The sequence below is a fragment of the Haplochromis burtoni genome, unplaced genomic scaffold, assembly GCF_018398535.1.
Source record: "Haplochromis burtoni strain Fernald_Lab_line unplaced genomic scaffold, NCSU_Asbu1 Contig_42, whole genome shotgun sequence".
Classification (NCBI taxonomy): Eukaryota; Metazoa; Chordata; class Actinopteri; order Cichliformes; family Cichlidae; genus Haplochromis; species Haplochromis burtoni.
In genome coordinates this window covers 2,828,818-2,851,330 of record NW_024582403.1, presented here as the reverse complement: position 1 = coordinate 2,851,330, position 22,513 = coordinate 2,828,818, and the positions used below count along the sequence as shown (strand labels likewise).

The following is a 22,513-nucleotide window of genomic DNA, read 5'->3' as shown; positions in this document are numbered from 1 at the left end:
TGGATAACATTGATCCAGCAATCAAATATTACATCTGAATGTTGAAACAAGTTGAATCAATCCTACAAAGAGCATCACTTTTAGTAAAAAAGGCCAGAGCTATATAGATATAGATATATATATATCCTTCTACAGAGGTGGCAAGAGTACAGACTTTCTTTAGTTAAGTAGCTAAGTAGTAAGGTAAGTGTGTTAAAAATACTCAAGCAACTTTACTCAAGTAAAAGTGGGAAAGTACAGGCTCTGAAATGGCCCCAAAGTAAGAAAGTAAAAAGTAGTCCTTGAAGGACAAAAAGGTAACTGAACGTTCCTCTATGAAAATGTAAAAAATATTAGTACATGAGAAATACTATTCCAACCCAAAATCAAAAATAGAGTACAGTAAAATGAGTAGAGTCAAAGTACTAATACTGTACTGTCTTATGAGATGACTGCATCAGGTCTTTTTGCTTAAATAGAAGAAATCATCACCATCTGTACAACACGCCACCCTAACTGACCCCCCAAGCAGCTGATCAAGATGCCCGATTGGCTCGTGTGATGAGAAGACAATCAGATCACATGAGCTGGGGTAATTAGAAATGAGTCTCAGCATGGAGCTGAGAACTCCACTGATACGATCAGACAGTACATGGGGGTTACTTGAGTGAGTGAAAAAGAGGATGACAGGGAAGCAGGGAAAAGATGAAAAGATGCTGGTGATTGTAAGTGACTGATTAAGGTCAGAGGTGGGCTGTATGCCTGGGACTTGTGACAGTGAGCAGCAGAGGTGCTGCAACACCTTGCTCACAAGGGAAACAGCTCTCCTTTGATACACCAATATAGCAGCGGCCCGTTTTCTGTACGTGTCTCCACGATCAACTGGCTGATCCAACATCTGCTGATGCTATTTTCCAAAAACACGCATAAAGACTTGAAAAGAACAACTCAATCCAACTCCTGAGAAGACCGCAGACTCCCACGATCATATATGAATACTCAAACTTATAATACTCAACTCAATGATGGGAGGAAAGATGACAGGGGGGACAGTGAGACGAATGATTTGCACAAAATTAAAGTCACAGAGCAGAAAAAAGGGCGGTTGGCAAACAGTGGTTGAGACATAAAACCTTTGAAGTAATAGTGCTCTTACGGAAATAAATGTTGTTTTCAGAATGCCCTTTTCTACTACAGCAAAGCCAGCAGTTAAACCAAGAACAAAAATAAACTAAATCTAAGGTAAGAGAGGTAAGAGAGCCTTTGCATAGGCCTCAGAGTAAAGGACAATACAGAAAAAGACTGTTGAGTATGAGGATCAGTCACAGACATGAAGCTTCAACCAAAAGCAATTAAATGTGACAAAGATGTTTTCTTTTGAAGTGCCACAACTTTGTAATTATCACTTTTGCACTTTTTCATTTATTCTTTAACATTTCAATCAGATACCAGCACATCATGTACCGGGGAACAGATTAACCAAAGAACTGTCTATCCATCAAAAAACACATATAATCAAGAGAAAAAGAAAGTACACGTTTCAATTCTGTGAGGAAATAATAGAACAATCTGGTCCTTACCAGCTATTGAATTGGTTCTACTAGCTGTTGAATCAGGAAGACTTTTCACACACTGGTTTTGCATTTAGTATTTGTAAGATAAATGATGACACTCTTCATAAGGCTACAAATATTAAATTCTCTATACCTGGTACAAATAAGCACAAATGGTTAGGTTAATTTGATATGATGACCATCAATGAGGTTTTTATGTTAGGTTTATCAGTTTAAAGTCAGCCTGTAGGAAGAGCAGGTGACAGGATCTAACAGAGGCAAGCAGAGAAAGAAAAAAAAATTGGCCAGAGAATCCAGGTGTAAAACTCCAAAAGAAAAGCAGGGACATGATAAAAAAACGCGTTTCTAACAGAGAAGATCAGAATGCTTTAGATGTTGTAACAATGCAACTTAGAAGTAAATCAAGTGTGATAAAAAAGCAACAACAAGACATCTTTATGCTTTCTTAAAGCAAAGTGTAAGCATTGCCTCAGATTGAGAGGCAATTAACAACCTCTCCCATCCTCATTCAGAGGGTGGGGGAGGTTCAATTTGGAACTATCTTGGTTTTCATGTGAAGCATGACCCTGATGGTAAGCGCGTCACAAAAGTAAAACAGTATGTCGGATGTGCCACGCAATGCTCAATCGGTGGGAACTAGTGCGTTAGTGCAGTTAGCTCGTTAACGTGTTGACGCCGCCCAGCCCCACGCACGGGGTGATCCGTGGTAACTCGTTAACAGAGATTTGCAGCGTTATGGCGTTAATGTCATTTTAACGAGATTAACGCTGACAGCACTAGTGGGAACACAACGAATATGACTGCACATTTACGCCGACATCATCCTAGTGCAAAGACAAGTGGAAGCAGACAAAAACAACAAGCACGCATGCTACAAACTTTACCCGAGTCATTTAGACAGCCGTTAGCACATGATTCTCCTTATGGGGACCTGATATGTTTAATATGCTGCTGAGAATCGTATAGTCTTGTATAGCTTTTATTTTGGAAAGAGCCATTTCTCTGTAATAAACTCTCTTTTCCAAAGATGAGTGATTTCTCGATCAGATAGATTTATTATTTTTATTATTTTGTTGTTTAAGCAACATTACATTTAAAAACTGTACTTTTGAGTTAAAATATATATATTTATAATTTTAATAAATGACAAATTAAAAAGGCATGAACAATTTTTGTATCGAAAAAATATTGAACCGTGACACCAAAGTATCGAACTGAACTGTGAATTTTGTGTATGGTTGCACCCCCACTATTTATATGTCAAGCCGCTATTGATCATAAGTTTGACCTGTATGAAAAAATAAGCTCTAATATGCTCTCAGAGGAACACGTAGAAGCCTACACTTAGATGGGACAGCTGCAACAGGAGACATAAAGAAGAGGTAGCAGCGTATACAATGATAACTAAAACAGCACATGGGTAAAGAAAAAATCGAGTCAGGACATGAGCCGTGTGTGGAAAACTTGTTAAAGTTGATGCTGGAGGATGACAGGACATCAGAAAGAGAGGGCTTGTAAGACGCAAGCAGTGTGACTCTAAGGTATGCAGAGTGACTGAAGAGGCTTGGTCTTAATCTCTTGCACCGCACACAGATGTGTGTAATGTAAAGCATGACACAGTCAGGATATTCAGAATCACCTGAAGGTACGTGCGCTGTCAGTCTCTGTGCTTTGATAGAGACGGTGTGCAGCATTTTCGAGCTGCTTTACATAAAAAAACACAGTCTCAAGAACTTTTCATCACCTTTCTATTTTGTGATTCTATTTTAAAGGCTGTACAGGATTTGAAACTAAAGAGCTGACAGCAAAGCGCGGTGAGCTGTACATCCTCATTCTGTCTCTGCCTTCTTCAGTCCGATCCCTTGCTGCCTCGCACTTCAGATCTGACATTTCTCACTCTTTGCAACCTCTTCCTCTTTCCAATTTACATCTTGCTGCTCTCTGCCTCCTCACCTCTTTTCTTAGTCATCTTTATCAACTGTTTCAGTTGCAGAAAACTCTCCTCTCCTCTTCTTCCCCCTGTGTTGTTCTCACCTGTTCCCTTCTTGCAGACGTAGGGCAGATTGTAGTTGCAGGGCACGTCATTCCATTTGCCATTCTCATGAGCAATCATCACCACACAGTCTTCTCCTCCAGCAAAGAAGTTGTCTGGCTGGTTTTCACGCCAGTTCTCATATTGCTGCACACATACACAAGCAGGCAAGGTTAAAGAAACAAACTTGAGCAAAAAGTGCTACTTTTTTTTTTACTACAGGCAGTGGAGAAAACATTTTGTTGGGAATCACGACTGCTGCTACAATGACCACATCAAAATTTGCTCTGCAACTCCAGGAGCTTTAAGTACGCTAGGATCAGCTGACTACAAAACAAAACAAAAACAGCTGGATCCTCACCAGGTCCATCTTGTCAGTCCACTGAAAATCATCTTCTACTGTCCGATCATTCAGCCCAATCCAGGTGTTGTCATGGCTTAGACCTGAGTAAGAAATTGCAAACAAAAAATTAATGCAGAAAACAGTAGAGCACTACACACAGTATCCACACCTACAAATAAACAATAAAGACATATATGGGGCAATTCAATGTATTGCTTGACATCTATAGATAATTATTACAACATACTACAAAAAAATTGTTAGGAATGAATTGTTGTTCTATGGTTTACTGTATGAGTACATGATACGCACTCATTTCTCTCAAAAAATCCTTTAAAAACATTTGTCATGAGGCTGTGACACATCACAAACTCTGATTCAGGTGGGAAACTGATCACTTTGTTGTGTGGAGCAACAAAACACCTAATCACCAGTGCTGAAAATCCAGCACCTAAAGAGGAGACTATTGCCAACTACTCGTCATATGACTTTATCTGCACTGGCCTCATTCTGAGGACATTACCTGCTGGAGAAAGTTTGTACCAAATAAGCTGGATCTTATATAGAGGCAGACTGTTCATTGGATAGTGTGAAAGTGTCTGCTGAGGTGATGAAGGGAAGCCATTTGCTTTTGGTGTCGCAACACTCTTTCAAAAACAAAACAAACACACATCCCAAAAAACGTTCTAGGTTTGGTCCAGATGTTGCAAACGGGGAGCCAAAAGTGCCTTGGTCCGACAATACAAGTGGATAGCACAGAGGGTATTTTGTGCGGCCGCCGGTCCGAGTGTCAGGTGAACTTCAGGTAAGAGGTTATGACCTGCAGTCTATCTGGGTCAGATTTAAACCGAGTTTAGGTGGAGTTTATTTTCGTTGTGCTAAATTGTTATAGTCAGTCACAATTACTCGCACTGCGTACTAGCTAGCATGACGGAGTTTCTATACAGCTGGGTGGGTGCTATGATGTTAATGATAGTGAACTTTATTTTATTCATAAGGTTAGTTAGTAGAGTTGCCAACTGTCCCATAAAAAAAACCCTTCCTTGTAATTGGAAGGCTGCCGGTTCGAGCCCCGGCTTGGACAGTCTCAGTCATTGTGTCCTTGGGCAAGACACTTCACCCGTTGCCTACTGGTGGTGGTCAGTGTCCGGCAGCCTCGCCTCTGTCAGTGCGTGACAGAGGCGAGGCTATAATATAATACCTGGTGGGCCAGTCTCTAGTCAAAATGCCCGGGCCAATTTTTTGTCCCAGTCCAGCCCTGCCCTTGGTGTAGAACAGTGGAGGGCTTTGTAGTATAACTCAGGGTACTCTTATTCTTCTTAGTGCAGGTTTCACACATGAGCTCGACTCAAGCTTGACAGTCCTGGAGCTGGCTGACCTCAGATGAATGATGACCATTAATAGAGATATATTATTTCTGTCTGCGGTATACGTGTGATGAGATTTTTGTTTGTGTGAAAGGATATTTCCCTAATGGTGTTTTGGGTTAATCTCATTTGTGTGTGTGTGGGTGTCTCTGTGCGCAGTGGGCCAGCCATGTGCATGTGCTTGCACATACTGTATGTAATGGAATTTCAATCATGGTGAATCTGATTAACATCATTACCAGGCCCATTAATCTTCCTAATGGCTGTGATCCTCTTATTGCAGGGGTGGAGACGTCCATTTTCGAGGCAATTAAACGCACTTTTTGGTAATGGTGAGCAAATAGGAGAAAGATCAGTTCTAGGTGGGTGGTACTGTCTTTTCTTGGCATCTGGTCGGGACAGACGGCTGATCCAGAATAGTTTGCTGCTGCTGATCAGGTCTTATTACAACACAAGTGGCTGTGGAGCTTGCCAGAGGGCAAAAACTTAAGAATAAAGAGATGAAGCTTTATGGAGCACCAAAGAAAAACTGAATGGATATTAGCATGGTAATGCTGACTGGCACTAATTAAACTGCTCTCTGTGGCCAAATATTTAAGTCCACAATGAACATGAGTGGAAGAGCCAAGGAGATGTATTTAGCTCTTCAACTGTTTGGCTTAATTTAAAATAGGATTTGCAAACAATTCAGGACAACAGGAAAGGACACCAAACACCATAATTACATACTAAAACAACCACAGCAACACATCTCGGGTTCTCTGTTCATATTACAAATATAGATCATGATCATTAACTTCTCAGCTGACCACCTGCACATGTGGGTCTGTAATGTGCACTGGATAATGGGATGGATTTACCTGTTACTACCACACACCAAATCTGGCCGTTGGTACTTTGTGGCTTGTGTAGCCACTAGGTAACAAAAGCTCAACCTCAATACACACATCCTCCATTACAACCTCAGCCTTGACAGTCTTCAGTGGACAAAACTGTGAATGTCTATTTTGGATGCTGCAGATTCTAACCCAAAAAGCTGTTGCTTGGCCTCTGGATTGTACACTGAGATACAGAGCTAATCAACAGGGATGATCCTTGACACAAAAGTCACTCCGTCACACAAGGTTATGTTTGCTGTCCCAGTAGGTTGATGTCTGTGGTAAAAACTCAGATCTATATACCCGATTAGTCAGAATAGACCTTGTTTAAGTGCTCTAAAAATAGCAGCTATGCTGGAAGCTAACTGGAGGTGCATGAGGAGATGACCTTGAATAGATAAGTGCCCATGAAAAGAGATGTATGATGATATTTTGGTGATGTCACACACCTTTTTTGTATGCCATTCATGTAACTTAATGCCCTCTACCACCTAAAATGCAAATCTTTATGTTAAAAGATATGGATCATACTCAAGTAGTCATAAACCTTTCCAAGGCATGTGCTTGTTTCACATACGTAAAACTCAGAAGTCCAAATAATTGTAATTAAATCAATTTTTTCCTATTAAGTTTCAGGTTATGGATTCATTTGCTTTGGTGAAGCTACCACAAAAGTTGAAAAAAATAATATTTGCAGAAAGAATATAGCACTATCAATATCACTTACTGTACAGACACTTATATCAGGGCCTGCAGGGTCAACTCACTGCAACAAATGGTGATATAGATTTATTTAGCTCGGACTTTGCTCCTTAAGGCTGTTTCAAACGGCAGCAAAATCAAGTCCTTTAAGGTCCGTCCACAGCTGAACTATAGAGATATTTAATACTGAGTTAGGGAAAACATAAAAGGGAAGGTCAGGTGTCATCTCCAAGTATGATAATAAAGTACAAAAGTAGATATCACTCACTGGCCTCTAAAAGCTTTGTGCAGGAGGCAAAGGCAGCCATCCAAGTGACAGCAGGTTAGGCTATTATTACTAAATCAGTACTATCATTTAAACTGAGCAATGTCTTCTTTAAAAGTGACTGGTGATTACAAGTGTCACCAGATATTTCTGAAATATAGCGACGTGAAATAGAAAGCGTGAGGATGCCTATCTAAATCTTCAGATGTCCTCAACACTAAAACATAAGAATCTTCAGTTGAAAAATGGAAGCATATTATGTTGATGTTACCACAAGTGGACAAGTTTAAGTATCTCAGTGTCTTGTTCACAAATGCGGAAGGTGTAGAGTGGATGATTGACAGACGGACTGGTGTGGCAGTGACTCAGAAATTGTTGATTGTAGTGAAGACAGAAAGCGAGCTATCGATTTATATTCCTACCTTCCTCTATGGCCGTGAGCTCTGGTTAGTGACCAAAAGAACAAGATCGCAGATACAAACAGTGGAAATGAGCTTTGGCCAAAGGGTGTCAGCCTCAGAGATACGATGAAGAGCTTGGTTATTCGGGAGGAAATCAGCAGAGAGCTACGGCTCCTCTGCATTAGTTCAGTTGGTTTGGACCTCTGAATAGGATGTACTTCCTGGGCACCTCCTGGATGCTTCCTAGCTAAAATGCTTCCTGCATGTTCTACTATAAGGAGGCATACGGAGGATAAACTGAAGAAATTATATGTTTTGGCTGGCCTGGAAACACCTCACTGTCCCCTTGGAGGGGATGCCTAGGGAGAAGTAGGTCTTGGCATCTCTGTCCCTGTGACCCAGACTGTGGCAGAAAATGGATGGATGAATGGATGTGGGTATCATAAACAATCATAAACTAAATGGACGGCTATGTTGCAAACAGAACTGCACACAGGCCTCAGTTCCTGACAATGAACACGGTAAACATGAGGCGGAAACACTAAGGAGGTGGCATCAGCATGGTGCTGCTGTTACTATGCTGTTGTGAGCATTTAGCTCCTATGGCTGTGTCAAAGTTGCTAGAGTCTCATTAACTGAGGTTTCAACTTGGAGATTTTATGTCCACCTAACCTCGGGCATGCTCAAGTGAGCTGTCATCTAACAGCAAGACTTACTGGCCCTTGAATGTCCAAATTTGTCTTCCTAACTTTAATTTTTCTGCAGAGTAACAACATCAGAAAGAGCTGCACTCTGTGCCAAATCTGTTATTGTCCCGTTTCTCCTTACTCACCTCTGATGAAGTTCTGCTCAGCCACACTGTGGATACTGGCCAGGTGGCCATTGTGCTCCCTGCAGTCTTTCTCAGCGTCCTCCCAGGTGTGTCTGCGTGTGAAATATCTGTAGCAGTGGCCATGAAACTTCCTCCAAGTGTGCTCGCAGCCTTCGGTGTCTGCGGGTATGTAGGAGGGTAGTGAAAGAGAAGGGGAAGATAATTGAAAAAGACAGTTATTAGTCAATTTAAATCCACAAGGGAAGACAAGTGAGATTTTTTTAATTGTTAAAACACCCACATGGTGCTGCAAGGGAAAGAGGTAGGACGATTTGGGCATTAAGAGAGGGAGACCATCATTAATTTAGTGTTTATGTTTGCATCCACACACAACATGTTCCTGTTCTGCAGCAAAAAACAAACAAACAAAAAACCCTACATGGTGTTGCTGTTAGTGCCCTCTGTGACACCCCTCTCTGCCTCCTTCCCTCCATTTCTGGCTCTGCTGGTGTCTTCTTCTCTTTGATTTGCCTCGGACTTTTCATCTACAGCAGAGCCAAGTCGCTGGTGAGACAGCTTAGTCCAGTGAAAGGGCGTTTTAATCTATTCAAATGACAACAATCCTTAGAAATTGCTTCCAGTGTGCAGTGCTCGCTTGGTAATTAAGCGCTGTCACAGCCCTGTCAGCACAGTGTCTGTCCCTCCCTCTTATCCCCACCCCCCAAACCCTTCCTCCTTCTTTCCCTTCATCTTTCCCATCTATTCTCTCCTCATCTCTCTGGGGGTTAGCTGTGCAACTGTGAGTTGTAATGCGGTGTGTGTTTGGCTTCTCATTTTATGCTTTGGACTGTGTATGTGTGCATGTGTGTCTGTGAATATAACGTGTATAAGTTTAAATGTCATAGTTGATGTGGTTCAGGCTTGATCTGTCAGTTGAGCCACCTCCAGTTTTCCCTCATCCTCACCATCTCTCGTGCCCCTTCCCTCTTTGTGAGGATCAGGGAAATGGCCTCAGCTTCTCCCCCAACAAATGTGAAGCGACACCAGTAAATTGGGCAGTGCAAATTGGGCCGTATGGGGCCCTGCTTAGTATGCAGAGAGATGCTGTCTTGGCCATGGAAAGAAGAAGGAGAGCAGAGAAGAGAGAAGACAAGAGGAAAGGAGTCCGTAATGAAAGCTTTTCTTTACAGGAATATTAAAGAAGGGCTTCCAAACCTTTGCCTTTTATACTGTTAAGCTCTCCTCCTTTCAGAGTGTTCAGGGACATGGAGGTACTCCGCTGTGAAGTGCAATGACGCAAGTTCACAAAATGCACTGCACTGGGTCACCGTAACACTGCCTCCTCAGGTAGAGCTACATTTTTTGTCTGAAAGTGAAGTTTGGAAAAACTCTCCTTGAATTAATATAAAAGTCCAAACTTATGAAATACAGAACCATTGTTTCTTTTTTGCTGCTCAATGCATTAGCTGACTCAGAAGATGACAAGTATCTCTTCTGAGTGTTAGAGTGACAAACTTATTGTCAGTCAGTCACAATAATGAGCAAAGTATAAAACGGCTGCACAATGTGCAAACTCCTACAGTCTACCCACCATGCAACAACATGTTACTGGATATTTGTACTTTAGGCTTAGTGCTATGTCATTAAAAAAATAGACAGATGATCATGTTGGCTGAATGCATGTGCACGTGGGGCCAGAAAGAGATGCAGAGAAATGATTAATGACAATAATGTTTGCACACAGTATGTCAGTGAAATTTGTCATGGCAAGTGCCTGTCCAATTATCTTACTCGTTAAAGCCCTGGTGGCACTCTCCACTATTTAAAATTCAACATACATCCACTGGCCTCTTTGACATGCATTCATTCAACCCCTTGCAGGAGGCCTGAAGAAAATCGGTTCCTACATAAAACAAGAAGTCCATTCTCTAAAATGAGTTGCAGTCACACAAAGGTCAGACATATATCTGGGCTGCTAACAATATGTTTTTACTGGGCTGAGTATAAAATGGCGTCAGAGCCCAAAAGCCTCCATCAAATGTCTGATCAGGTTTATCGTGTTGTGTTGACTTACTAATAAAACATGGTCGGTTTTTTAAAGGATTTCATATGGGCAAGGCTGATGTTTTTAAATATTCATCATTTGAAAAAGCCGACCCACTTTGTTCTTATTTCAAAGTCTAATATGTTGGTTACGGCAATTACGAAATACAATAAAAAAAACCATCCAAAATCTTGTCACAGCAAAGCACACATGGGTTTAAACACTGGGCAGGATGAGCAGATCATCTTTAAGGAAGACTGACTAAAGGAAGTGAGATTTGAGCGTCCACAAGACATGGATCAACATATACTTATTAAAACGAGAAGATTTAGCACTTCCTTACATATGAAATGAGGTTTAAAATGTCAGCTGTTTGATGTGAATCATTAACATACAAAAAAAATCTATATATAAATACATTTTAGTCACAAAAAGTACAGCATCGAATCTTCAGACCACTGTTTTCCTTGAGTACTTGGGAGAGTATAATTTAGATACTTGATGATTTATCCTATATTTGAGATAAAAATGGCCTCCTTGTCACACTTTGCAGGATCTTTTTACTATTTATGGGTTGTAGCATTACCATCTTCAAACTCAACCACTTGTTCAATTTTTTTTCAATTTGTTTTTTTTCAAATGTACAACTTTAAAGTTTTGTGACCGTTTTGATGGCAAAGCATCGTTATCATTATTTTTTTTTATCGTTAACTCAGTTTCACTGGGTCTTTCCCTGTGTGTCATTAATACATCTTCTTTTTTTCTGTTACCGGTACTGGTTTTATTTTGTTGTTTTTATCCGTGACATCTTAAAGGTCAGTCTGTAAAAATATTTTCGGACATAAACCAGCCTGAGGCACAAAAAGGTTGGGGACCGCTGGTCTATAGTATCTCTGGATGCGTCAGAGCCCAAAAGCTTCCATCAAATGTCTGATCAGGTTTATCGTCTTGTGATGACTTACTCATAAAGCATGGTCATTTTATTAAAATCATCAAGAGGACTGCTTTCCAGATTACCCTGGTTTTGTTTGATATAACACTGACTTCTGGGCAGTGGTGTAAGATGAGCACACATTTGGCTTCTACTGTATTGTAAATGATGTAAATGTGGAGTATCACTTCATTTCTTTTCCTGCTCAAATGTCTCTTGGTAGTCTGGGGAATTAATCTGATGACCTCAAAACGCGCTAATGACATGAAACCCAATTAGCCATTTTAACAGTTTCAGCCTCCTCTGGGCAGCTCACTGGCTCTCTGGTCCGCCCCACTGCTTCAGAACAAGATGAGCCTGGCTTTAACATCACGTTTGGATTTATGTGGAGGTTGTTGCTCATTTTAGAATGAATTTGCTTTCACATTATGGGGACTTAGTGCTGCTGGTTCTTTTCCTTTACAGTTTGAATTTGAAGAGTATGTGTTTTATGATTCAAATTTTAAACAAAAAAGATGGTATAAATGGTTTTGTCTCAACAAGTGAAAAGCCTCACATGTAAGCTCAGCTGACACTCTAAGAAACACTACTTAACCTAAAAATATAACTTCCTGGCTATCACTGATGACAAAATAAGAATCTAATGGCTTTTGAGGCATCTTTGAGTTAAATCCATTTTAAAGCTCTTGAGAACAGAAATGTTAAAAATCACTAATGACTGCAACAGAGAGCAAAGGCAAGGAGATAAAGGTGAGAGAACTGAAGTCCATTAACAGCACTCTTCTTGTTACAGAGCATGAAAAAGGATTGGCTGGTAGAGGCAAAAATAACTTGTTGATTTGCACAGACCAGTTGAAAGTGTTCATAAATCTGTCTGTATATAAAATATAAAGCTATCTCTGTGTCTTTTACTTTCATTCAAAATAAGGATGACTAATGTGGTAGTTTTTATTTTTTTCATGGCTCATAAAAAGTTTCATTAAGTATTATGAAGCTCACTGAACTCCAGCAAGATCATACAGTAAAAACAGAAAAAGAAAAAAAGAAGCATAAAACAGCAAAATACCCCCGACAAACATTTGTCTTTAATTCTTGGTTCCCTAAGCCTGCATGTTTATTAGTGATAGGACGCCAATAGCCCTTTCCCCCCCTTAATGCTTCCTTAAATAATCTTCAAAAGAAAAAGAACAGACTGCTCAACCAACAGAAGGCCTGTGTGGAAAAGCTTTTTCATTTGTTTGGATATGGCTATTCTGTTGATGCTGCACCCCTGGGCTCCAGCCAAACAACACAGTTGAATAAGTTGAACCTGGCTCAACTTTTTCTGCAGTGCAACCCAGTATCATCTATAATCAGCCAAATCCATGCAGCCGCACATCCCTGGTGCATTACTTTGTAACTGTATCTATATTTCTTACCACGTGGGTGGGACCAAAAGATAAAAAAGTTCCAAAAAGTTGCAAAATGCTGTCACAGAGCTTTCACATGACTGACTATGCAGTATTTTGTTGGCATAAAGCTTACTATATGAATTTTTGATGCAGTATTTTATATACAGTCTATGATGAGCCCTAAGGAAGGAAAGGGATGGATTAGGGATGCTTCGCAGGGGACGTGCTGAATTTTCCAGCCGTCCTTCGTGCAGATAGTACACTTCTGAACACACAAAGTCGATTAGCATTTGCCAGCACAGTGTTATCTTTGGTCTTCTGGGACCAAAAATCAGTCACTGCTGCTGTCATTTCCTCTGCTGACTGCAAACACACTCTTTCACTCTGTCATCACATCCGCTAGCTACCTGCTAGTGTGTTTACCCACATGGCAGCTGGTACATTGTATTACAATCGGGAGTGAGTCCAGTTTGGCTCATGGAAGTAGAGAAAGGGTTGTTATCTACAGGAACAGGGACAGGAGAATCAGGGTAGGTGTCACAAAGAGAGAGACGAAACACACACACACACACACACTGACTGACTCACACACATTCTGCTATGGGGTCCACAGTGGGAGTCAGTGAGTATTTAAGGTTACCGTTGCTCCCAATTAGGCATTAACCAGTCATTTTAAAACAGGGGCTGTGAACAGTAAACAGGGGCTTTTCATAGGCTTCTACATAGGCTTGAGAAAAAAGTGGAGTCTGAGGAGAACGAAAAACGGGAGCTAAGAAAGCAGTGAGCTACAGTGTGGGAGGGCAGAGAAGAGAGAGACAGAAAAAGAAATCGAAAGTAAAGCAAGACAGAGAGAAAGAAAAAAGAGAGATCAAAAATAAACAGGCATGTTTTCTCCCCCTCAGATCTTCAACCTAGTCTCTGCTGATTTCTTCTCCCACTCGCTGACAGTGAGGCTCAAAGCCAGACATCACATCAACCTCTTCAAATATTTAGACATTATTCAAGTCGTCTTCTTTTTCCCGTTTTCCCTCTGTCAGGAGGAGGGAGACATAGGGGGTACATTTCAGCGATTAATATTCCCACAGACTTTAGTGAACAGCAGTTAGGAAATAAAAGGCCATACACTTCCAGTTGACTGATTGGGTCGTTTATCCACATCACCAAGTGATACTTCTGCTGCTACTCGCCTCTTTTAGATCTCCTGAATGATGAAACGCCATGTGCTCACGTTTGCGCGTGTTTGCGTGTGCTGCCATTTTGTGTTCTCCCCGTTTGAGACTTTGAAGGCTGACAGGACAGTGTTGCCATTTGCAAGAGGGCAGATGACAGGAGTCCAGAGAGAGAGCAAATGAGTGAGAGAGACAGCGAGAATCTGCTGATAAAGGTGAGAATGTGACGAGAATGTGCCACTGGCTGAGGAATTAATAATGGTTATTATGAGTGCTGCATTGATTAATGGAACATTCTAATAGTGTGATTCTCACAATTAGGAGTAATGGATGTTACAGTAAAAAAAGCTTCAGAGTGCAACATGAATGACTGATGCCAGTCTGAGCGCTCATTCTGCATAATTATCCCATAGATGTGTCTTTGCAGATTGATGCTGATGTAGGAGGCTGAGGTAAAAGAGAGGGCAGCTGGAGCCTTTAGACGGAAAAGGCAACAATTCACACAACAGGCACACAGCTGGTCCGTCTTATACGGGTGGGCACAGTGTGCACTTAGCATATGATGTTAATATATTGGTGTACATCCATTGTCTGCATCTTTGCCAGTGTTATTCTAAGAGTAGGCCGGTAATGGCTTTAAAGGCTTGCAGCTAATGCAAAGCTTAAGGTAGGTAAACACAACTATAGCAGGTGACAGGTCACATTTTATTACTGTATAATACACTTTTAAAAAAAGTATGTACTTGATTTTTACATTTTTGCCTGCCCAGGCCGCTGCATCGCAACTGGTTGCCTGCTTAACTAGTGAATTAAACTGGCGTCCACATGCATTAATTAACAAAGTGTAATGTTTTGGGGTTTTGAATCCCTTGTGAATATAAGTGAGTTTGGGTTTAGTTGAGTTTATATTGTTATTCCAAGTGTTTCAATTCTGTGTTTGTTGGGTTTTGATTTCTTTATTCTGCTACACTGTAAGCTTAATTCTCTGTAAAACCTTTGAGTCCCTGACTCCTGTTTTACCTTATGTTTATTATGGTCAGGAGTTTCACTTTTGCATCCTGTTTTAGTTAATGTTTTTGTTACTTTTAGTAGCAGCTTAAGTTCCCTCTGTGTTTCTTCTGTTGGCAACAATATCAACCACTTATGTAGGTTATGTTATATAGAGAGATTTACCTCAGAAGTCTAAATCAGACATTAGTATTCAAATGAACAATGGACACATGTCAATGTTTAAATGAAAGAAGTTATTTGCAACTAAATCACTAGAGAGTTACCATCCCTATCTAAGTTTTTTCTAGTTATTTAAATTATGAAAATTTCTACCTGACTAGTTGTTAAATCATGTCAGTTTACCTCTTATCCGGTCGTTAAGTCTGACGTCACTAGCCGTGTCTGGGCCTAAACTCCGCTGCAGGTCCATATATCAAACGATCACTATGGCACTGAGAGTTGAAAAACTGTCTAAAGTCTTTCATCTTTAATAAAATGATCAGTGTTCTGCTCTACCAGGTGTAACAATTGAGTTTAACATCCAGACATCCATGAAAACAGAATTTATGACATTTAACGGAGTTAGAAGTTAGCAGGAAGTTACCTCGCTAGCTTCTATCTAAATACAATATGGCATGTCCTGACTGCGGGGTTTTGGAAACAAATTAAAACGTACAGCTCTGTTATCACTTCCAACACAAATGAAGACAGAAAACTAAACAGCAGTGACGTTTGTAGGGTTACTGAAGTTTGGCTAGCTGGTATATAATGATGTGCTACGTGACCGCTAGCGACACAGCTATGTTAGCATAATATAAACAAGTTAACTTTTTTTCCACTCGATAAAAGTTAACGTGAGTGTTCTCGGTGGTCAGGAACAAATGTAATCGCATGGCAGGATGCTGTAAAAGGACCAAACTTCAGCCAGGAGAACAACTGAGATAATCCATCCACAATACGAGGTTAGTCATTCATATACTGCTGCATGGGCTGGGCTGTAGTTACATCCTAAGGTTTTAAAAACTGAGCTTAAATAAATGATTAGCGGTAATAAAAGCCGAGGGAGGTCAACAGTGATCACTGACTGTTTTAGGAGCTTTTAGAGATTAAATAGAAGAAAATACATAACATTAAACATGTTAACAACACAAAAGCCATATTAAACGCAGACTACTTTAGGCCCGGAAGTAGGATTCGTCACGTCATCACTTAACGACCGGATAGCAAATGACAACAGCAGTGCTTCACAGTATAGCCTCTTTTCCATTACTACCTATTCGAATCGACTCAGCACAGTTCGCTACAGTTTTCAGGGCTTTTATATTAGGTCATAGTACCTGGTAGCAGGTACTTTTTTAATACCTGCTTGGCTGGGGCTTCAAGCGATCCAAACAGGTACTAAAATGTGACCGACTGCATGCCACTGATTGGTTAGTCAGTAGAGTCACTAGATGAGTCATGAGTGTCTTGTTCATGAAAATCAAAGCTGCCATTTCTGAAATCTGGCAATGAGGGAAATAGCTACAAAAAAAACAACACCATGGTCCCCGATTCTGACGAAAAGCCACAGACCGAGCAGATATATTCTTGCTTTTACGTCCACCTTTGTGGTAGTGTTTGTGTTGTATGTTAATTACGTTGCGGGATGCTCATCCGTGTTGCTATGACAATGACCATTAGGAAATACTAAACTGTAATGGAAAACCAGTCGATTCGAGTTGAGTTGTGGAGAGTCAATCCGAGTAGGTACCAATGGAATAGTCCTTTTTAAGCATTCCAAACTAAATCACTGATTAAACATATAAGCAAAACGAAAATGTTCAAGACACAGCTTAAAAGAATAAAAAAAAAGTAACCCATTGGGAAAACCTAACAGTGATTCAAATTGTACCCACAAAGATCATCTTAAAAGTTTAGAATATTATGGTAAAAAATGGTAAATGGCCTGTATTTGTATAGCGCTTTACTAGTCCCTAAGGACCCCAAAGCGCTTTACGCATCCAATCATCCACACATTCACACACTGGTGATGGCAAGCTACGTTGTAGCCACAGCCACCCTGGGGCACACTGACAGAGGCGAGGCTGCCGGACACTGGCGCCACCGGGCCCTCATATTGATTAGAAATGGTATGTTTTAATCAAGACCTGAGTACTATTATTAAGGTATATGACCTCATCTTGAGGAGAGGGTCATTTCAGAATGTCAGAAACTTCTAAAAGCTGCTGGTCAACTTACTTTAGCAGATTAACTGTGCTTAGAATTGTAGTTGAATTTCAACATTCTGATCAGCAGTATTTCCAGCAGTAGGAAGCAAAAAGCTCATCCAAACCCAGTGTTTAGACTAGAGAAAGAATAAAACATTGATGTAGCCAACGTGATGTCATTGACTGGTTTTGGACTCTGCCTTTTTAAAGCTTCAAGGCCTCTTTTTCTAGAGCCAGAAGTTACCTTATGAAAAGGTAGAATTAGTTAATCAGACATTATTAACAAGTTTGATTAGCCAGCTGCATCCATAAACTGTTTAGGTACAAAGTACAGATATACATATAACTCTACAGTCAAAATAGTTACATCCACTTCAGTGATGTGCCAATCAACGCTGCCTCTAGTATCCAGGTGAATGAGTTATAATTTTGTTTAATAGAACCCAAAGCCTTTCTTGTACCAGAGTGTAAATGCTTTTTTGAGTGCTGCAAAGCTGAACATTTTAACTTAGGCGGCTACTGTTTGGAGTGAACCTGCAGTGGCACATGGAGGAACTGCAGTTTTTGCCACTTTTGTTTTAATTAGCTCTTGAAGTTGCCCTTTGTCTTAGACAGAGAAAATTAGCACTGGAAAATTAGTACCGGAGAATCTCTCCTAAAGAGACAGATATTGGAAACCGTGGAGAGCCTGTACAGTGGCCACTGGGTATTTTTAATGAAGTGTCCCAAAACCATTAGCCGTATCAGCTGGATGTATAAACAGGCATCTGTTTGCTAATCATTTGTTAATCAGCCTCAAATGAACAAAATAGAGTTTAAGAGAATTGCCAGGAATCACACAGCCAGAAAAATAAAACTCTACAACTGAATTATGACTTCAGCACATTTGTGTTTTAACTATCATCTGAAAAACCACAAAAAACATTTTGGGAAATTAGACCAATAAAAAAAACTAAACAAACAACAGATTGGTTATTATTGCGTAGAACACAGGAACACAGTGACTGTCAGATGTTTGCACTGAAGTAGGGGAAGAGACCTGCCATTATGTTCACACTGAAAAGCAGCCACCTGGCTCTATCAAAACAAAGATCTGATGATTGCTTTTACAGTGCGGGGAAATAATTGATTTCCTGCTGAATTTTTAAGCTTGCTCACTTACAAGAATATCAACAAAAATCTAGGAAAAAACCCACATTAAATAAAAGTGATAACATTATTTGCACATCAATGAGTGCAAATAAGTATTTTATCCCGTACAACCCAGCCAGAAATCAATAAATCCATTGATTACAAATACAGCTGATCTCAGCCTATGTTTCTAAAAAACACACCTGTCCCTAATATCTGTTTCTCCCATTCCAATTTCTCCAGCACCATGGGCAAGACCAAAGAGCTGTGAAAGGATGCGATTAAGATAAGATAAGATAAGATACGATAAGATAAGATAAGATAAGATAAGATAAGATAAGATACGATAAGATAAGATAAGATAAGATAAGATAAGATAAGATAAGATAAGATAAGATAAGATAAGATAACTCTTTATTGTCATTGCACAGTCATACATAGTACACTAGTACAATGAAATTGGAAAAACTGTCCTACGTCGGCACTACATATAACACAACACGACACGATATGACACATCACAACGCAACAAACAACACAACACAGTATATTAACTTAGTATAAAAAAGAAGAATAAGTGTATGTGTATTGCACACTGTTGATTGAAGACTTGCTCAAAGATGGAATGGGCTACAAGACAATCAGCAGGAAGATTGGGTGACAGCTGTCAATTATTTGGAAGTGGAAGAAGCATAAATGACCATAGGGTAAGAATGAGCATGAGAAAGGTGGTGGACAAGCCCAGAACTACATGGGAGGAGCTTGTAAAAGATCTGTAGGCAGTTGGCATCACAGTTACCAAGAACACCATTGGTAGCACACTACACTGTAATGGATTGAAATCTTGCAACACCCGCAAGGTCCTCCTGTCTGTGTTAAGTTTGCCAGTGAACATCTAAATGGTTCAAAGAGGCTTGGGGAAAAGATGAAACCATAATCTAACTCTTTAGCATCAACTCGACTCATCGAGGAAGAAAAATGCAGAGCATGACCCAGAGAACACAGTGAAGCACTGAGATGAATTATCTCTTAATTAAAATGTAACTATGATAAAATATGATTGTTCATTACATTATAAGAGAGAAAACTTACAAATTCAGCAGGGGATCAAATAATGATTTCCCCCATTAAAACCAAATTAGTTAATAAAATGCATATTACTTGAAAGTAATACCCCCAAGTGACTGGTTCTGTGTTATTACTCAAAGGTAATGCTGTGTGAAGAGGTACAAAACTGGAACCTGGACCTGTGGTTGAAATTCAGGGTAAGATGGAAAACTTTCTGTGCTGAAAATGAACTCTGAGATAACAAATGAAAGACAAAAGAGATTGTGATACTGCAAGGCAGGCTTCAGAACTTCAATATCAGAGTACAATTTTCTTGGGAATATCAGAAAGAAGAAGAACAGAATCGTGGTAAACCTCCAGCGCACCTCAAAGTATTACTTTTTACAACCTTCCATCCGAAATGTTCATTAATGCACACCACTGGAACACACTTCCTCTCTTTTCATCTTTTCTTAGCACCTGTTCAGATGCTTCCTTTCTGTTTCTGCTCTCTTCTCCACATTTTCTTTCTCTTCAGCCTGAACTTTCTTTCATTCGGGGAGGAGGATAACAGTTGCTTCAGGAACATTGTTTAATTAAGCACCCTGAATGAGAAAAAAAATTACCTCTCATCTCTCAAGGTTTACTGCTTGGAGAGAGAACTGGCAAGTGTTGAACACACTAGCATATGGAGTGAGAGTAAGCCTTGCTATTGCTCAATTTGAAAAGTCTCTGCCAGGCTTAGGCAAAACCTCAGGGATATTCTATGTGAATACCTGCCTCTGTGTGCGTTCACCTGACTTTCTCACTGTGCACGTGTTTTCCTTCAGGAGATTGCTGTGGGCGAGGTAATCCAAGAAGCTTCAGCTCCCTCACTTCTCAGTCTTGCACATGTCTTGGTCGACATGTTATTTGAACGCTTGGATCTTCATTAGCGGTAATAGCCTCTAAAGACCCACAGGATGCACAAAATTTAATTATGAGTCAAGCTTTTCGCCAGTTTAGACAGCAGCAGTATTGTCAGAATCAAAACAACGTCTCCGTTCTCACCTACCGGTAAACAAGAAGAGGCTGACCTTAAACAGCAAACCAGGGCTTGTTTACCACACGTCTAGCCAAAGTGCTGAGGGTACAGTGGCAGACCAAGACTGTAGAGACAAATATTCTCCAAGTTTCTGGAGGGCTTAGGCTCTGAAAATGCAGGTTGAAGATGGCAGTGGTTCTCTGCTTTAATATAGTCAAGGAAAAACTATTAACCAGGTCTACAAATATAATATTATCTTTACTTTAGTGAGCCCCCTAAAATTGTTTTTTTCAATACTCTGAATAACGAAAAGAACCAGTAAAAGTTTCCAGAGCAGTTTAGGGCAACCCTCCAAGTCACAAAATAATAACTCACCAGAAACAAATGCAAAATGTCAGAAAACTAAATCATATTTCTGACATGAAGTTCACTGAAGTTTAGAAGAAATGATGAAGACAGACATCAGCCACTATCGCTCATTTCTTCCCCCTCCCTCTGCAGCTGATGTAGCAAGCACCCGTCTAATGCAGCTGAAGAATGAGTGGGGGTGGCTGCTGTTTTAGCCTGGAGCCAAGTTTAAAACAATTTAGAAAATTTGAAGATAAGTGACAAACTGAGCTGGCAGTTTAGTCACACACAGCCAGCTTTCATTTTAGATCGTTTTTTAACAGTTTGCTTTAACCTTGTGGTCTTTTTGAAACACGTAAGTGCAAGGCAGTGTTTTGTGACCATTATGGGACTGGAGGAGATGCTGTAACTACTGGCCAGCTTGAACTTGTTCACACAGACCAGTCTGTTAGGCAAACAATGTAAGCTCATACAATAAAAAGAAGACATTAAGTACTTGTTTAGCAGGGTAAATAAAGTTATCATTTGCATAAAGTCCATTACATTTATGCCTGTCACGTAAATGCAGTGGAGTGGATGGCAAAGTAGTTAGAAATACAGTTCATCACCATTTGGATGAACATTTGGGTCTGGGTTTTACTCACAAAGGTTGTGATGATTGCACTTACAGTAACAAGTGTAGCTGTAAACTCTCAGTACACTCTGCTTGTCTCAGTCAGAGAAGAAAGGCTGCAGCTCCACCACAAATTACACCAAGACACATTGTCTCTATTTGTTTGTCTCAGACGCAGTGAAAATACACCGCAACACTGCACTTTAGTGTTATAATAGTAGAGAAAACATCTAAATTGACCTACAGGATTTCCGGAATGGAATCATCTTGCCAAGAGGCCAGTTTGACGTGATGAAGACGAACTGGCCTGGAATGGGCAAAACCTGGCATGAATCTGACTCAGTAGAAATCTGAATGTGTGAATAACTTTATAGATTTTGTATTATTGCAGCATGTCAAAGAAAAAAAATATAACTGCCTCAAAATCTCTTATGCTGTGAAGGTCCGAGGCTTGAACCCGGGCCTACTACTTGTTAGTCATACAGCGTTTGGTCGCTGACTTTTGCAACAATGCCTGACCTCTTCATCATACAAAGCAGTCTTCTTAATTTTAAACTTAGAAAGTACTATATATTTCAGAGAGCACTATTAATAAAATTAAATAAAAATAAAACAAAATCTGAGATACTGGCTTTTAAGTTCCATGCATTCATTGGTCTTCTCAACAATTTGCACTTACATAATTCAATTTAAATACAGGAAGGTGTTTGCGGTGGAGGTATGGGAAGTATCAAAGCCATTAAACCAGTAGGAATGTAACTGAGTACATTCACTCAAGTACTTTATTTATGTTTAACATACTTTTACTTTATTTCCATCTTATGCTGCTTCCTGCTTTTAATCCACTTCACTTTGAACACAGTTACTGCACATTGCACTTTTTCTTATTTTAAAGCTTTACTTAGTATTATGCACCATTACAGATTAAGGTATTTAGAAATACATTAAAATCCTGTTTTTTGATTACACCTTTCATACAATAAATCTGAAAGAATGACCTTGAAAACTGAGTTTTGTATACCAGTTTTCTACACTGATTTAAATATTTCTTAGGATAATGTTTGTACAGTTGTTGACCTTTTGTACATGTAACACACAGAAGGAGGTTTTCTGCATCTAACACTTTATCACAACTGGAAATACTTTTTATGTGAAATTGCTGCTTGGCCACAGTGTGCATAAAGCAGGCCACTCGCTCCCAAGGAATTCAGTGGATAAAGGACAGTTTAATCATCAGTCTCCCAGATTCAGATTACACATTTTACA

The 22,513-nt window shown here is 40.0% G+C and overlaps 1 protein-coding gene across 2 annotated transcripts in view; it reads right to left on the bottom strand.

Moving 5' to 3' along the window:
- ncanb (neurocan b) overlaps positions 1-22,513 on the bottom strand; it is a 171,153-nt gene that overhangs the window by 13,807 nt on the left and 134,833 nt on the right. For both annotated transcript variants that reach the window (XM_005920699.3, XM_005920698.3), the window contains exons 12-14: positions 8,374-8,532; positions 3,947-4,029; positions 3,588-3,732 (exon numbers count right to left, since the gene is read on the bottom strand). In XM_005920699.3, coding sequence (XP_005920761.1) covers positions 3,588-3,732; positions 3,947-4,029; positions 8,374-8,532 — 387 coding nt within the window. The remainder of the gene's footprint in view (positions 1-3,587; positions 3,733-3,946; positions 4,030-8,373; positions 8,533-22,513) is intronic.